Source organism: Protopterus annectens, chromosome 9.part0 (genome assembly GCF_019279795.1).
Source record: "Protopterus annectens isolate FY-2018-M chromosome 9.part0, PAN1.0, whole genome shotgun sequence".
Taxonomy (NCBI): Eukaryota; Metazoa; Chordata; order Ceratodontiformes; family Protopteridae; genus Protopterus; species Protopterus annectens.
This window is the reverse complement of record NC_056743.1, coordinates 1,098,821,488-1,098,839,937: the sequence shown is the minus strand read 5'-3', so window position 1 is coordinate 1,098,839,937 and position 18,450 is coordinate 1,098,821,488. Positions and strand designations below refer to the sequence as shown.

At 40.1% G+C, this 18,450-nt stretch overlaps 1 protein-coding gene across 1 annotated transcript in view; it reads left to right on the top strand.

Moving 5' to 3' along the window:
- The window catches only part of SMUG1 (single-strand-selective monofunctional uracil-DNA glycosylase 1), a 172,883-nt gene extending 156,365 nt beyond the window's left edge, over positions 1-16,518 (top strand). The window contains exon 3 of the mRNA XM_044083948.1: positions 15,063-16,518. Within this exon, the coding sequence (XP_043939883.1) occupies positions 15,063-15,599 (537 nt within the window). The 3' untranslated portion in view covers positions 15,600-16,518. The remainder of the gene's footprint in view (positions 1-15,062) is intronic.
- Positions 16,519-18,450: the final 1,932 nt, after the last annotated feature.

Below are 18,450 nucleotides of genomic sequence, written 5' to 3'. Positions count from 1 at the left end.
ACTAGGTGTAAGCAGGAAGGAAAGACTCTATCTGCCGTAGGAGTCCACTTGTCCACCCCCACTAGACCATACCCCAAAGGGCAGAAAGGTGGGAAAACGTGGTTCCGAAAGTCCCAAGGAGCTTTCCAGAACACACGTAGTGAACCCCCCTCCAGGGGCAGAGGAGGGGGGTATAATGGTAGACGCCGCCCAGGCAGCAGAGGGGGTCTGCAGAACCAGGGCGACAGGGAACAGTTCCTTGGCAAGCCCTATCAGCGCTCCTGAGAGGAGGCCCGACCGTCCTGCTGCAGAGGCAGTCGTGGGTCGCTTAGCTTTATACCCAGACGCCTGGCTAGGAATTACATAAGATTCTTGGGTAAAAAGCATAGTTACCAGAGGTTACATCATTCCCTTTTCAGAATCCCCTTCCATTCGTACAAGAATCCTAGACGTTCCACCCAATCTGCGGAATCTAGCAGCCATAGAAATTCAAAGTCTGCTATAAAAAAAGTCATCCAGCCAGTCCCGGCGGACCAGATAGGATCCGGGACTTACTCCAGGTTCTTTTTAGTCCCAAAGAAAACAGGGGACTGGAGGCCCATATTAGACCTCAGCAAACTAAACACCTTTGTCAAAAAGGAAAAGTTCCGGATAGTCACGCTTCAATAGATACTTCCATTTCTCGAAGCGGGCGATTGGATGTGCTGTATAGATCTCAAGGATGCGTACTATCACATGAAAATGGCCTAGCCATCCAGAGATCACTTGCATTTCCGGCTGTGGGCCAGTCACTACCAATTCCGAGCTCTGCCCTTTGGTCTCACCACAGCCCCCAGAGTGTTCACCAAATGTATGGCAGTGGTCACGGCTCACCTGAGACGTTTAGGATTCCGGGTGTTTCCATATCTGGACGACTGGCTCCTCACTGCCACCACCAGGCATCAGCTAATTTGTGCCAGAGATCACACTATCAACCTGTGTTCCAGGTTAGGCATAACCTTAAATTTCGAAAAATCTGCTTTATTGCCGTCACACCATATTTCCTTTATAGGAGCAGATCTGGACACCACCACCTCCCTGTTCAGATTGCCTCAAGAAAGAGTAATATCTTTGCAAAGTCAAGTGTCCCATTTGTAAACGGAAAGGAGAGTTCCGGCATTCCATGTTCTGAAGCTGTTAGGCACCATGGCAGCGACACTCATAGCGGTTCCTCTGGGACGAATGCACATGAGGATACTCCAGTGGTTACTATTCACACAGTGGTCTTATCAACAGCTTCCAATGTCACACAAGATTCTTCTGACAAATGCTTGGAAGAAGGACCTTCTTTGGTGGTTGAAAAGCCACCAAGTTACGTAGGTCGCCCATTTGTACTTGCCCCTCCCACAGCAACAGTGACCATGGATGCTTCCCTGATAGGGTGGGGGGAGCTGTTTCAGGGAAGAACTGTCCAAGGCACTTGGTCAGACATGGAATTTCATTTGCACATCAATGTCCTAGAGATGAGAGCGGTGTTTCTAGCATTGCAACACTTTCACGACTCTCTACCTCGAAAGACGATTGCAATACAGATAGACCACATGTCGGTAGTCTGCTACATCAACAAGCAAGGGGGAACCAAGTCTTACCCCTTATGTCCAGAGGTCCTGAGAGTTTGGCAGTGGGCTGTATCCACCGGGCGCTTTCTGATAGCAATGCACATACCTGGGTCATCCAACGTGATAGCGGACAAACTGACCAGAGCCATTCTGTTGCCTCACGAGTGGTCCCTCAAAGAACGAATGGCAGAAATGATATTCCGCAGATGGGGCCAACCTGGCTGCGACCTTTTTGCATCCCCGATGAATGCCAAATGCAGAAGCTACTTTGCCCTGTACCCTCCAGCGAGGGTCAGCCCAAGGGACTCATTTGTACACAATTTGCCCTCGGGTCTCCTTTATGCCTTCCCTCTGATCCCCAGATTCTTACAGAAAGCCAAAAGCCTGGGAAGGATTGTTATTCTAATAGCCCCGTTTTGGTCTCGGCAGATATGGTTCCCCTTCCTACAGCAATACCAAGTGGAAGAACCTTGGGTTCTGGACCCAGTGCCAGACTTTCTGACTTATTCGTCGGGAGTTCTTCATCCCTGTCTTGTCTCCCTCAAACTGACAAGTTTGGCTGCTCCACTTCCCAACCTAGCCAGGTCACATGATTTGTCTCCAGCGGTTCAACATATTTTACTTTCCTCTCACAAAGTCTCCACCAGGAAACTTTATAACAGCAAATGGAAGCGATTTGTTCATTGGGCTTCTCAGCATGGTATTGATCCCTATGTCACCCCTGTTCTTAGTATTTTGGAATTCTTGACTACGGTCTTCCACAATGGTGCGTCAGCTTCTACGATAAGGGTTCAATTGGCTGCCATATCTAACTTACATGTGGGATGCAGTGGTTCTAACATTATGTCCCACAGATTATGTAAAGCCTTTTTGAAAGGAACTCATCACCTTAGGCCACCTATCAGACATCCTGTTACTCCCTGGAATCTGAATTTGGTATGATCTCAATTCATTCTTCCCCATTTTGAGCCTGCATTATCTTGTCCTTTGAAGTTCCTTTCTTGGAAGAAAATTTTCCTGGTGGCTATTACTTCGGCGTGTAGAGTTTCTGAACTACAAGCACTTTCCATCAGGCCTCCATATCTAGTCTTTTACCCCGGCAGAGTGTCTTTAAGAACAAATCCAACCTTTCTTCCTAAGGTCTGCTCCGAGGCAAACTTGAACCAGTCTATTGACCTTCCTACTTTTTTCAGACATCATACTAATAAAATGGAGTACATGTTACATAAGCTTGCTGTTCAGACAATTGAGGTTTTATTTGGACAGAACAAAAGAATTTAGGAAATCTGATCAACTATTCGTTTCCTATGCAGACAATAAGAAAGGTTTTTCGGTATCCAAAGTTACATTGTCCAAATGGATTTCTGATTGTCTAAAATTTGTATATTTTTCAGCTAAACAACCTTTAGAACATGAGGTGAAAGCTCATTCTACCAAGACTGTTTCTACGTCTTTAGCCCACACAGCCCGTCTACCTTTGGACACCATTTGTGCAGCTGCTACTTGGTCCAAACCCCATATGTTTATCATTCATTACAAAGTGGACAGGGCTTTCTTTGGTTCCATCGTTCTCAGGAATGTACTCCCGTAAGCCGCCCAGAATTGGGGTGCTTGAACGCTACCCACGTGTAAAGAACAAACGACGAGATTGAACAACGCACAAAAAGAAGGTATGTTCTTAATAACGTTCCATGTGAGTTGTTCATCTCGCCTTTGTTCTTACACTCCCTCCCACCTTCCCCCTCCAGGTTATGGAAGAACGAGTATGACTGATGGTCTGGTTGGTCTTGCTAGTATCCTTCTTTCTAGCCAGATTATTGTTTAGCTATTGTAAATAGTTGTGTACTATGTGCATATTTGTAATTTGGTTGCTTAGTGTGTTTTATTCTTGCTGGTTCAGCAAACTAGATCTGGGGTTGGTAGGAGAGCATCATGGGATAGGGACTGTGCCTCGAGCTACTCGGAGATCTTGAGCTTGGAAAGCGGCCGACTCCGAGCCAATGGATCGGCTCCAAACCCACGTGTAAAGAACAAAGGTGAGATGAACAACTTGCATGGAACGTTATGGTAAGAACATAACTTCTTTTTTTGCACCTTGAGAATGTTTATTTACGTGCAAACAGGTGACAATAAAAATTTCTTAAATACTTTGCCTGCTTGGTCTCCACTGGATTACAAATAGATTATTTTGACCATTTTCACATAGACCATTTTGCTATCCAGCTTGTAATTTGTTAATATGAGTAGTCTGATTGGGTATCCACTTCTTTTGAGAGATGGCCGAGAATTTGAAAGAATTTCTTGTAGGTAATGACACCGTTGTTGCTAACACAAAGGTGATTAATGCACGGGTGGTTGTGACTCATGCATTTTGCCTTTTTCATGGCTTTTCTGCAGTTGGAGGGCTAAGGTACTGCCAAGGAGAATGGAGGATTCAAGAATGACGTCTTGCCAAATGGGGAGGTGTAAGAGTACAACGCTTCAAAGAAGTACATTTAATGGTTGTGTTTTCCAGTATATTTCTAAGATATGTCAGCCAGTACAGTGACAGCATTCCCATACAATATATTTCAAGGAAAGCTGTAATTTTCATTTTTCTTTAAATAGTGTGACTTTACATGAACACCCTACATACATATTTTTATGTTGCAGTAAGCTTTCAGATATAATTAACCCAATGTCCAATCCTTGCACTGTGTTGCCCGTATATAACCATCCTCCCTTCCCCACACTTTTTTTAGGCAGTGCTAAGTACATTTTAACCTTCTCTTGCATATGTTGAATAATAGCCTTGCTTTTCTTAGTTTTTACTGTTTCTACCACATTTTTGTTACCCTCTCACCATGCTACCTGTCAGTTCTACTGTAGATCCTTATGTTCTGCCTATATTTTGTGTCCTCTCTAGTCACTGAAGGTTGTCCCCCGAAGTTTCAATTATGTAATATTATTCTTCTGCTACTTTTGTTTGCTTTTGAAATACCTACCACTTTCTTATATTTGTGATGCTTTTCTTACAAAGGGAAACGGGGTGTTAGTAAGTCATCTAAATAAGTCATGTTTAATATCCCAGTCTCGTATCTTGTAGGCTGGCTGCAATACTGTTTCACCGCACTGAACTGGATGCATTACCACTGTCTGTTAAGTGAATTCACCTGATCTGTTGTCCTCAGCCTTCATCACATAGATTTGTCAGACATGGTCCTTCTGTCAGTGTTCCTTGGTACATGGCGTTTTGCATTGTTGCCTCAGGGAATCATATCTCTGTATTCTTAATGGCCCGCTGTTAGTTTCCCACTCATAAGGTCAGAGTGTCGGACCTGTCCTTCCCTTGTCATGTAATGAAGGCTACCATGTCAACAAATCCTTCTTTTATTCCTTCTTAAACACCCCAAGGTGCACACCCCCATCTGGTACTGGTGATGTAACCTTCATAAACCTCAGTCTGCATGTAATCCGCTGTGTAAGATGTATTCATTAGAGTGTTCTGTCTTTACTGAAATATTCTGCATATCACTGCTGTTTCTCATTACTGCTTTGCTGCAGTGTTTGCACCTGTACTTGTATTGTGGGCTGCTGTAAATCAGATGGGCTCAACGGATCACTGATTCTATCTAAATAAATATGACTAATGAACGGAAATAAATGAGAACTTTCTGATAAACAGCAGCCCATGCAAATAGCAATATAAGCATAAATAAGCTGATTCAGATCATTGTTTTGCAGACTTGCAATCACAAATTGTTAGTACTTCATAGTTTTCCTTGGCAGATTATATGGGATATTCCATTATTGCTGTGAGATGTATGTCTGCATGTATCTTGTGTATTTGAAGTCTGTGTGTTGCAGACAGTGCATTTTATTCCATATTTGCAGCTGATACAGAATTGAATTATGTGGTCACCTTCATTAAACCATTTGAAACCTTACGGATTATATTTGGTAGAGCAAGGTTGCTATGTAAATTTGCCAAATTTTAAGCAAAAATATTACTGTCTGCACTCTTCCCTAATTTGCCTATAGTTTTCTGCCTTTACATGCTTGTGCAGATTTGTTTTCCTTATAAATATTCCATGTGTTACCAAGCACATAAAGAGAACTCCACTATTCTCAGTTCTAGTAATTTTACTTTCTATCACAGGACTGTGATTTACAGACAGTTGGTTCTCCTTACTTGTTGCTCAGGGTCCTCAGCTTTATTTCTGGGCATCTCTTTTAACTGTCCTCCAAGGCACAGGGTAAGTCACTGGTGGATTCACAGGTCTTCATTTATAGCTGATAGAGAAATGTTCTGTATCCTTTAACTTCATGTGGCAGTAAGCAAGCCCCTAGTCAGCTAACTGGAATTGCTGAAACTGTAGCCATTCATTCACAGCTAATTGAAGATGTTTCTGTACACTGTCCTTGCCTCACTAAACTAATCTCACTTAAGTGATGCAAGCACATAATTGCATTCCTTTCATCCTTACCACAGATAACTGTTTTGCCCTTCCCCTTCCTTACGCATTGTTCATCTTATACCATTGTTATTCCTCGGTGGTGTGATGGTGGAGAGACTTCATGAAGAGGTAGTCCCCTTTACCTTGCACTTGAAGAGTTGAACTGGTTATTGGTTATCATGTCTTTTCCACAACCCCCCAAGCCACCATTCAAACCAAGGTAATTGGTTACATAGGTGAAAACTGGTATACCTACAAGTCATCTCTGACTCTGCAGTCATGCATCTTCATTGTGGTGAGTTTCATAGCTGTATGTTGTATTGTGAAAGCCGGCAGCGCACACAGTTTTTTTTCCCTTTTCTCCACTACAAAAGAAGATTTTGTTCTGCTTTTATAGCATTTTCATCTCACATTTTTCAGAATCATATTTTCGGTAAATGGTGAGCCAAAAAAGGTATCGGTAATGTTTCTGTGACCAGCCTTAGCTAACACTGTATCCTCTAGCAATCTGTGTTTACAACCAATTCTGTGAGGGGCTGCTCTTTTTCCACCTTCATTTTCAATTCACTCCATCCCCAGTTTGCCATATATCATCTTGTTTTGGTAGTGTTTTTCCATGTGAAAAGGGTTTGTGTACATCTCTTGTGCCTGATGAAATAGTGAGTTTTGCTGTATTCATATATTTTTATAGGCTGTTTTCAAGTCGCATATCTTGTCATCCACTAATTGCATTGGATAAAATTTCTTCTCTAATATTTTCTGAAATTCCTTTCTGAGGTGTTAGACACTGCATTTGTAGGCCTAGAAATAAGTGATGTGGCAGACAGCTTCCTGTTAATGCTGAAACCACTCACCTTTACTTGCAGCCTGCCATCTTGCACTGTCCATAGCTGTGCTATCTTTCTGTTACTTTGAGGTCATTGTATATCATTTTTCCTTGGGTGCTTTTTGTCCCGTTTCCTTCTAACCAGAAATCCTCCTCAAGTTAGACTGTACTCATTCATTCTTTAGTAATAGGGAATTTGCCTTTGAAACAGGATGGAAGCGAGAGCTCTCCTAAGGGTGCCAGCATGCAGGCAGCCATAAGTGTTGCATGTGTATTTGATAGCATCTTGACAATGAAGGAGTTTGCATTGCCTAACCTTACTTATTGGACGGGGACAATTTACTCACATAACTGTGGGGGTCCACAGCACCTTCTCTCTGTAAATACAGGCTTTCTACTCTCTAATGAAGGCTTCCTCCTAGCAATGGCTTGTTGAACCAAAAGACCATCCTAAGGATGTGTGCTACATTGCCACCCTTCCTCCAAGGTATTGTAACTGTATGCGTCTTGCTCCACTCTTCCATTTGTGGAAACATGCAGATCCGTCAAGTACCCAGGCTAGTTATGAGGTTGCCTGAACCATAGTCAGAGTGGTATCAATCAGTGCTGCCAAAGCTGGCAAATATCATATAACATTGTCTTGAAAAAAAATGTGAAAAAACTGGACAAAGTCATATCAGGGTTTTCCTAAAACAATGCAGTAAAACATGTAAAATATAAAATGGTACGGAATGTTTCCTCAGAAAAGCTTGTCAAAAATGTAAACCATGAGAAATGTTGCAAAACCAAATTTTTTCTCTGTAAAAATAAAAATCTGTACAGAAATTTTAATTCCTCCCACTGAGAAAATGCATTGGGGCTTTTAAAGTGAAACTGCAGCACCTCTTATTGTCTGTATCTGTCGCTCTCTCTCTCTCTCTCTCTCTCTCTCTCTCTCTCTCTCACACACACACACACACACACACACACACATACACACAGTCAGGGCTTAGTAAGCTGCTTCCTGCCTGCCTATTAATGTATTGTCTTTTTCCAAGGATCGTTTCAGGAAGCTAGGCGTGTGTGTTTTGAAAATTTTTTTTTTTTTTTTTTTTTTTTTTTTTTTTTGAGTTTTGAGCCTGCAGGAAGCAAGGCTGACATCCTGACCTAATTTAGGCAAGAGGGGTCCAATAGGATGCCACTGACATGATATCACCAGATACCATGTCGCTCCAGGGCACCCCTCCAGAGTTCTTCAAATGAAGTGAGACAGTCCATAAAAAACTTAGCACTTATTCAGCCAGTGGTTAGTGGTAACTTCTGTGGACTGTCTGATCCTCAGTCAGTGATTTCATTTTCATTTATTTCCTGTTGATTTTTTAATAATGTTTCAGTTAGTGGTAATGTTAGAGCTAGCTAACCTTTAAAGTTTTCCTGACATTATCTGTCCTTTATATTTCATTTCCTTTGTCTGTGTTTTTGTTATTTTTATTTTTATTTTAAAACGGTCTTGTATGTTTTCTTGCAGTAAACATTTTTATCTTCCAAATGCTTATGACTTGCTGTTTGTTAATGCATTTAAAGGAAAAGTAAGCTGGTGAGTGTTTGTTGTTGGCATCCACATTTCATAGAGTTTACTTAGCTATATCTGCCGTAAGATGATTTATTACAGCTGGCTCGTTTTAGGAGTGAACAGTAATATGCAAACTTAGTGTTCAGACTTGTCTGACTGGTGGCATCAAGTTGCCTTAAGAGTAGCACTGAAAGGTATTAGCTTCTCCTCAAAGTATTGTGTGTGTGTGTGTGTGTGATACATTTATTGTTGGTAACATAACACTGTATGACAGTAAAGCTGAGAGGTGGGTGAATCCCTGGGGAAACTCTGGTTTATAATTTCTCTATTCTGCTGCACTGTGTTGGGCTGACTAGTTTGGTGGTGGTGCTAGTCATAGCTTGAGCATCAGTATTAATTGGTTGTATGCTGTTAAAGCTAACCACCTTATGCAGTATTATTGTATTATTTATTTAGGACAGATCAAAAGACTGTAAACCATATCCCTGATTTTCTCCATGTGCTGTTCTTCCTTTGGGTTATCAGTAAACCCAAGTACACGATTTTGTAAATTTGATAAACTCAGCTGCTTTCCTTTTGATCTGCCACCAAGTTCCCTTTACTTTCACTTTAAGACATGCTGAGTGCTATTTGTACAGATCTGCAAACAGCTGAAGGTCATGCCTTCTTCAGTTTTTTTTGCATTGTTACTTATGAAGATACTTGTGTACTGGACAAGTCTCTATTGTCAATCCAAACGAGTGTACTAGACCCACTAAGCATGTTTTTAGCCATGACCAGGAGGAATACATGAGAAATAACAGGGTAGTCAGCATATAGTGGTGTATAGTTGGCAGTGTGATAATGAGAGAACGGATGCAGCACAAGTAAGAAATTAAAGCATTTATGAAAATCATTTTTAAAGGAGTACAGCTCTTATGTTGATGGAAATGTAACTAAAAAGTTCAGCTTTGCACAAAAGAAATCATCATTTTACTGCTTTCATTTAATGAGTAATTTTATTCATTATTGCACCACAGTCATCAGTGTGTTGGATACTAGGGGACTCCATTTTTGTTATTCTCACTAGTGCAGTTGGTTATGTGAGAGACAAAGAGATGGCAAAGGGAGTTTTGTCTGCAGAAAGGAGTTTCACTTGTTAGCTGTCATGGATGTACATTCTAGTTCAGACTCTTTATTGTCTTCATAAGTAATTAAGTCTAGACAAAAGAGATTCTGAGACAGGTAAAAAAAAAAGAGTTGGAACATAAGTGGACCAAAATTATATAAAGGTGTGGTTAAAATGTGGGTAGATAAGGGTCATATTAAAATGCAGAATCATGCAGATAATGTAAAGTGTGAACTCAAGGAAAAGAACACTGACATTTAAGAAAGCGGAAAGTAAATTGGAGGCAAATGTGCCTGGTATTTTGAAGATGTCTGAGTAGTATACCAGTGCCAAAGAGAAGGTCAGTAGGATGCTGGAATATCTAGGTACAGCAGCAGAAAATACATAATAAAAGCACCACTTGGGGTACATGCAGTTGCATCCTACATCAGTTTGGGAGACCATTGCTTCATAGTGGCACAGAGGCTACCATTTGGCATCATAGTCTGTACCAAACATCTTATGAAGGAGATCAGAAATTGGGCAAGAGAAAAAGAGACTAAAAACTTACAGGTGTCTGTGAGGTGTGCATGGACATTTAAGAGGCATACGTGATTAATGGAATTGAGTTTTCTTTTATAGAGGGTATTTAGAAACAAAGAAGCATGTTGTTCAGCTGGAAAATGGGGTAGTCTTGGTATCGGCACTTCTGCTTTGCAGAACTGAGTAGGAAATATTGCAGAAATTCAGAAGAATATTAGATTATCCAAGGCTGTTTTAGTGGTGAGAACAAAGTTACCACCTATTATTCTCTGATCTTCAGCATTTGCATTGGATATTTAGATTTTTCTTTCCTACACTTGATCATATTAGCAGCTCATTCACAACAGTAGTCTTTTTTTTTATTTCTCATTTCCTGATTTGTCACATTTTGGCATTGATTTTTATACTTTATAATTCAAGAAGCTTGAACCTCTCAGGCTTTAAAACACAAATCCTGCAATCCAAGCTAATTGTCTTTGACAATGCAAGGGCCAAACTGTGACAGTCCTTCCCACCTAAAATGAAAGACTCATCTTGTATTCCAAGTTCCATTCTCTACTGAAATCACAATTTGTTAAACAAGCAGGATGTACCTGTTGTCCCTCATGTAAAATCTCTTAAGTCTACTTAACTCTTTTCCACTGTAACTCAACCACTAAGATCATTTGCTCTTTTTTTCATCTCTAGTTGTTCTAGTCTATTTTCTCAAATGTTTTTGAAACTTTTGTGTATTCTGGAAATCAATATATTTGATTTAATATGTATCCTAAGCATTATACTGCAATTATACTGCTGTACTGTCACTTATGTGCTGTTGTACCCTTGTCTGTTTTGCATGTCTGGTCATTTTTTTGAACCTGGGTTGAGACTAAACTTGGTCAGACTTGATCAGTGCTGTTCCTCGGTAAACTAATTCAAGTAAGTCAATAAGTAATAGTCTGCCGATATCTTCATGTGCTTGTGTGATAATGTGAGGTATTGTCAGCGATGCCAGGAGAAGTAGGGAAGTGGATGTGTAACATATGCCAGCACAGCTAGCTGGAATTTTTTTTTTAATTATTTAAAAACAATATATATCTCATTTGTATATCAAGCTAATTTGTACAGGTGCTTGTGCTGAAAACTGCATTTGTAAAGCTGCTTGTGTTAAAATTGTACCAATAGTGTACCCTACTGAACAGAAAAAGAAATATACATATATTACTTTTAGCTGTTTAAATGTATATTTTTAATAGAGGATACTGGGAGAGAAGAGGTTAATCTCAATCCATCTAACTCTGAAAATAGTTTGAAATTAAATTACCTGGCATAGGCCATCAAGACTGTATCTTACAGTTCTCAATGCAGCCAGAGACCAAAGGTCTGTACTAGGAAGGCTGCATTGTCTTTGAGGTGAACTAATTGGTACTCTGGAAGGGTAGAGGTTTGAAATTGTTTTACGACTTCCAGGAGCTGCAGCAGCTCTTAGCATGGCTCTGTGTGTGTATATATTATTGACACATGCTAGATTCTGGTTCAGTTTCTAGTAAATAGGGTAGTGTGGGAACCAGAAGTCTAATAACCAGATGTATGTGATATCATTCTGTAATCCAGCACTGACATGATGATTTAATACTAGATGAGACAGAAGTCTCAGAGTAGTCTGTTTTTGAAACCTGAAAAAGAAGAATCACTCACCCACTTCATCTTGCCTTACTTTAGTAAGCAACTGGGGAGTAGTAATTCTTTAGATCAGTCAGGAAAATATAGTGAGATTAGTTAAGTGCTGTTTTTCTGTATCTGTGTGAATTTGTTCATTTCTGTTATTTTAATATTTCCTGTGATTGAAACTCTGGTGTTTACTGTAAATGGATATTTAGTTATTTCATGTTCTTTTCTTATTTATTATTAAATATTTTATTGTGGCTGATCTTTTGGAGGAGAATATTTTAATCTCTGAGAGTATTTATATATATTTGGTAACAGCTCTGGCTGCTCCTGAAAGCCTTGCTGTTGGTCAAACTAACATTTGTATTATTAATTTCACTCAGTGCAATTGGGTACCCTTGCAAGAGCCTTAGAGTAGTTTGCTTTGGAGTGTCTTGTAGCAGTGTAACTACCTTATAGTATGGGCAAAAGGGGCCATAGCTAGTAAATCTGTGCCAGCCTTTCCCAGGTTGTGTGTGTGTTTGTGAAAGTCGAATCACAGAGCATGTATGTGTGTCAGCTATTTGGAGCAAGAACACGAAGCACTAGTTTCACAGAGAGGGTGCTGGTGAACTTGGCTTGAACACTTGGCTGAGGTCTCAGTTCTATAGCTGTCCCAGTGGGGAGTTTTACTGGGGACCTGGAGAGAGAGAGAGAAATCCAGACCCTGGTCTGTGTGCTCACTGTGTGCTCTTAAGGGAAATTGTGCTTGTTGCATTTGTATACAAGTTATTCTGTCCCCATTCATGTTTGTCTAAAAAGCGGTATGGTATTACCGTGAAAGCGCTAACTTTCTTTCTCTGCAATAAAGTTTTTTGGTATGATTACTTGCTGGTTCATCAAGTCTTTGGATTTATCTGCATATCGAGCTGTCTTCTGCCTGCTTTGGGGAATTTTACAGTTTCGTTTGGTTGCTGCAGTTGGGTATGTTTTTGTTGTTCATCCCTTTAGGTGTGCATAAGCAATTAAGATGATTCTTAGATAAGACAAAGGATTTTGGTTAGACAGACCTGCTTATAGCAGCCGTGGCAGGGCTAGCCACCCGGCAGTATAAACCTTTGCTCAAGATGATTCTCACTGCGGAAGTGACACCCCGGCCCCATGTGTAAAATGGGAAAAGGGGTTGAGGATGGATGGATGAAAATCTGTTCATAGCAGGTTTCATGCCAGACAAGAAAAACATCTTGAAATGGTAGGTGAGCTGCATCAGTTTTTGTTATGGCCATAATGTTAAAACTTTTATGAGGCCAGATTAAGGTGCATTAATGCAGCCCTTTTTTTCCCTCAGAATGTCTCCGCGCAAAATATTTGTGAGGCAGTGATGTTGATGCTCATTCACATGTTCTGTACGCAATACAAACTGGACTTTCTTTCCAGAGAGAGAGCAGAATTTAACACTTGGAGTTGTATATGGCCTGTGTGGTTCCCCATCCTAAGCCTATGGCCAGCTACTTTACTGATTTAGTAGTCTTCCCGTGTAGTGCAGTAGTGATCCTTATGAACTTGTTACGCGATTAAATTCAGCAAACTGTGATGGCCTAGTGAGATAACTGCTGCTGTATAAATCTCATCCCTTTCTGTCCCTGTCTTATTTGACTGTTGTTTCTGGAGAATTCTTTCCATTTCCTTTCCAGGAGGCAGTCTCTATCCCTAGATTTCAGCATTCTTTAGAAAACAGAGCAGACTTTGCAGATTACTTTATGGTCTCAATAAGAACTCTTGTTAGGGAACTCCCTTGGTACTCCCTCCAAAAAAAGATAAGATGGTGCTGCTCTGTCCTTTATATCATTTGTGCTTCTGATGTCTACAGCATGGGAGAGGGCAGTCATACTCTGGGACATCAGATAGCTGTGACAGTCTGTGGCATAATTTCCACATTATTGGGCATACTGTAGCACTGTACATGTAGCTGTGCATTCCTCACGGAGTTAAGTTTCATCAAGGCATTTGGACATTTAAGTGAGTCAGAATCTGAAAGCACTAAAAGGGAAGGCATCAAAGGTGTGATCCCTAATTTAGAGCAATGTGAAAAATACATACAAGACCTAAGAGTTGACAAATGATGCAGTAACTGTCATTCCTGCATTTATACTGTGAGGGTTATGTTTGCAGCATTAAGAAACCAAGGTACTCTTTTCACAAACTGAATGTAAGCAGTTTTTTGATCATAAATGTCATGGAATTTTATAATTAATTTTTTATATAGTCAAACGGAAGGATTACTATGCTCCATCTGAAAACCATAATGGTTTGTCTGCGACAGACTGTATATGAATGGGATGATTGCAAGTGGCATAATATGGAAAGCAGGCATGAAGCTGTAGTTTCACAAATTTTAATTTCTTTTGGAGTCCCATATAATTCTGCCTTTGGTTGCCTTCCATTTATATTGTTTTTCAGCTCTCAACTAGAATACTGGTGACCTCGTTCTATTTTAATATGCTATTTAATCTTCACCCAAGCATCTCACATCCTAAAAATGATCCTGAGGAACCTCAGGAAGATGATGGCATAAAGCAGTCCAATCAGACAGCTCTTTTGTCAATCTGAATAAAACCAGTTTCATAATGTTTTCATGATACTAAATTGGAGTTGCCTTACAAGTAGGCTCATCTGTATACCACTGATATACTGATTATGGCAGAGAAGGTGCAAAAACTGCAAGTGTGTTGGACTGCTTCATTTCAGGACCTCATGCTAATCACCTGCACTATAAACACAGTAGTAGATAGGTGGATCTTGTGACATCACCAGATTTCTTCACTCTGAAGCAAGGGAAGCCACAAGTAAGGTTGTATTAAATGGAACTGAAACTATCTCTGGTTTACCTGTATGTCCAAGCCCAGCTTAGTATCTTTGCAGATTCTGAAGATCCGGGGCTGCATTATTTGTCTCTTTAGCACCTAGACAAGAACATTGATGGAGACTGCCGGATGAAACAATTATTCTCCATTAAAATGCATGGCGGGCCTTGCTTTGGAGATTGTCTTCTTTTGGCTTTGGACTTACTGAATAGCTGCTTGTGACTTCTGGCTTTCCCTTGTGCCCCTGTGGTCTTGTCACTCATAGTGCAGCTTCGAAGACAGTACAAGTATGGCAGCTTTTAATATTATGTCACTGTTTAAAATATTCATGTGGTTTGTACTTATTTTCAAAAATGGCTTGTAAGTTCCATTGTCAAACTGGTACATAAACAGAGCACCAGAGCTGCAAACCGGTGGTATGTAATAAATGTTTGCACAGTTTTAATACTGCTTGAATTGCATATAGTCAGATTATTATTTAAAAGCTATTGTTTTCTAATAAAATCTGTACTTCAATTGGTCTCTAAATGACATGTCTTTGTCTTATATAGGTTCCATTTGGTGAAGTTAGTCATGTGAAGGAATGGCTGCAGATCACCGGAAAGGTAGAGAAACCAGAAAAAGAACACCCCAAGAGGCCAATCAGAGGCTTAGATTGCACTCAGAGTGAAGTCAGTGGTGCACGCTTTTGGGGGTATTTCAAGAACACCTGCAAAGAACCAAAAGCCTTCTTCTGCAGCTGTTTTGTCCATAACCATTGCCCACTTATTTTTATGAGCGAATCTGGTAAGAATCTGACGCCATCCGATTTGCCAGCAGCACAGAGGGAACAACTGCTACAGATCTGTGATGATGCTCTTTGCCAAGCAGTACAAGTCCTTGGAGTCAAGATGGTAATAGGTGTTGGGAAGTTTGCAGAACAGCGGGCAAGGAAGGCATTTTCTGCAGCTGGAATGGAGGTGCGAGTTGAAGGTGTCATGCATCCATCACCCAGAAACCCAATTGCTAACAAAGGGTGGGAGAATATTATCCATGCAAAGTTGCAAGAACTGGAAGTATTACATCTGCTGACAAGAACTGTGTTGTAGAAAAATGGAAGTCTTGTAGATTAAGTAAAATAATTCACTTAGCATAGTTTCCTGTACATGTAAAACTAAAATACTTTTCAAAAGCATACAGGGATTTTAAGCTTTACTGGAGTTTGTACCAGTTTCCCTATATTTTATTTTTATATGCCACGTGGGAGGTATAACGTGGGTCAGCATTTTTTTTTCTTGTTTTAATCCAGGGCCTGATAAGTATCCCATGTTGGAACAATCTGTTTCGCAGACCTTTGCAGATATGCTCAAGAGAACCTGTTACTTTATAGAGTAAGGTTGAATGAACACTACTTTTCTATGCACCCTTTTCACAGGTGTTGCAGACTTCTCTAGAGCAAACACTGTGAGCATGAGCTTCCACTTCAGCGCTCATTTTAACAGGTTAATACTCAAGTGTGCTGGCCAAGATTTTGGCACCAGCATTCCCTGTGGAACAGCAAGCCTGTTTGCAATTGTTATAAAAGCTGAATAGTTTCAGATAACCCCACTCTAAGTGCTGTATGGTTAGACTGCTATCTGTTTAAGTGCTGTCAGCTCTTTTGATGGATTACAGTGTGTACAGCAGCCAAAAGCAATCAGCAACATCTTTGTAACTTAATTCACTCCCTTTGTGAGCTGGCCCATCTCGGAGAGGATTCACTTAACCCCTTTTACACTGAACCTGCTCCTTTACAGCCTTGGTTTTCTTTGAAAGAAAACAAGAAATTAGTGACCTACTGTAGGGAGCTATTTAATATTATATTTGTTTTGAGATCATTTGGACAGGAATAATGACTTTATGAAGTTTAACAGAACTTTCCCCCAGAGTGATTAGATTAGTGCAAGTTTTTAATGTGGATCATTTGGAGTTGCTGAGTCAGAATCATCCCCTTTCTGAAGAACATTCCTGCATTTCATTCATCACTAGTAAATGTGGGGAAGGGGGGGGGGAGTTTGCAGTTTAATGAAAGCACTGTTATTCATTCCCCCACTCTTACAGCTCCTATATTATTATTGCATTGCTGTCATATTCATTCATTTATTTATTTACATTTGCTTACAGTTTGTCAGACTAGGCAGTGCCCTATTCACTAGAAGTCCAGGAAGATAAGCTGTATGGAAAAAGTAAAGATTTACATTAATAATTATACATATAAAGCTGAAATAACAATAAGCATGTGCAGTTGAGTGAACACAAAACTTTTATGGATTAGTATAGGCTGTTTTTTTACATGGTAACAAATATTTGCAGTACTTAACATGCACATGCTCAACAGGTGACTTAAGCTCCATAATTGTGAGAGAAAGATGAAGAAAAGTGTGTGATATTTGTTATAATGAGCAGTTTAATAGAATTAAATGTATATGGTATGAGAGGAAATAAATAAAAGCTGGAAAATAGTGTTACCATTATTATCTAAGTTTAGTAGTAAGAGAACATGCTGGAGTCCCTCTAATTTAGGTTAGAAGGAAGGCGGTAGGTGTAAAGAGGTAGGGAGGGTAGACAGTATGGAAAGGATGTAGCTACTGATTAGGTGAGCGACTAGTTGCATGTAAATGGCAAAGGCTTAATTAGCTGACTGAGATCATATGCTGGGTAGGTTTTATTGATCAAAGAGGTAAGACAAATGAGAACGTCCATTTTGTACATGTATGGTTTACTATCATGCACTGTGCCTACAGGCAGTTGAGTCCAACTGGGCGGGTCCACATTGTGAATATTGTAATGTCAGAAACCGACATTGACTGTCCAACCTTGCCCCCTTCTGGACCCATGGTACCGCTTGTTCCTGGGTCCAGAGCGGTTGCGAGTTTTGAGGTTTGGTGATTGTGTAAGGTATATTGAAATTTGGCATTTTGACTTTCGTGAAATGGTTTTGAGAATACGAGGACTTGACTGCCTGTGAGTCGAGTACATGATAACAGATTTTATATATATAATTTTTTTTTTCTGAATGAAATTTTTTAAGATTTAATTCCTGTATGCCTTTCTGACGTCATGTAGTACTAAGATCCATATTTTTGCTACGCAGAGAATAGTGAATCTCCACAGTGATTGTTTGATTTCTCTGTTAGTAGAAGGAGGTTTTTATTTTCAGGTCTGTGTTGTCTGGGTGAAGAATATTGTTGAATTAATGACTTCAGGTGGAACATTTATCACTTTTGCAGGGGATGTTATGGATCATTTTTATTTTGGAAAGAGTGAGCAAGTTTGGTAGTTCAAGACAGTTTTCTGGGAATCTGTATTTTTAATAGGAAGTAAGCAACACCTGACACCTTGCCACTGCAGAAAATTCCAAAACAAAAGATTGGTGAAGTAGCTAGAGTTGTCTAGCCTTTTTGTTAAGAGCGCAAGAACAGCTGTTTGGCAGTACAAAAATCACTGCACTGTTGGCAGATGGGACAGTGAGAGTTAGTATAGGTTCCTAGGTGATACACAGATGGCAGTGGACTTAAATGGAAACACCAAAGAAAAAGCTAAAGATTAGTTGTAAGAATGCCAGAGGAGAAAATCCGGGCATTGTGAGCTTCATTCTCAGCTGAATTATGCTGTGCATTGTGAATGTACATTTAGTGAGAGACAGCAGGATGATGACTGCATAGTTCTTGTCTGTGGATTCAAGGAATAATTGTATTCTGTTGCTGTGATATAAGTAACGCAAGGCCTTGCCTGGAACATATTATCCAGTTGTAGTTACTATGAAGAGTAATGGAAATAAAGCTGGTAAGAAATGTACACTGCAGGTTTGCCAACATTTTTTAGGGGACAAAGTGGATGTGTTATGAGAAGAGGCTTGGGCGTTTGGACAGATGTGCATTAGAAGCAATAAAATAAATGTGAAATAAAAATATTTGAACA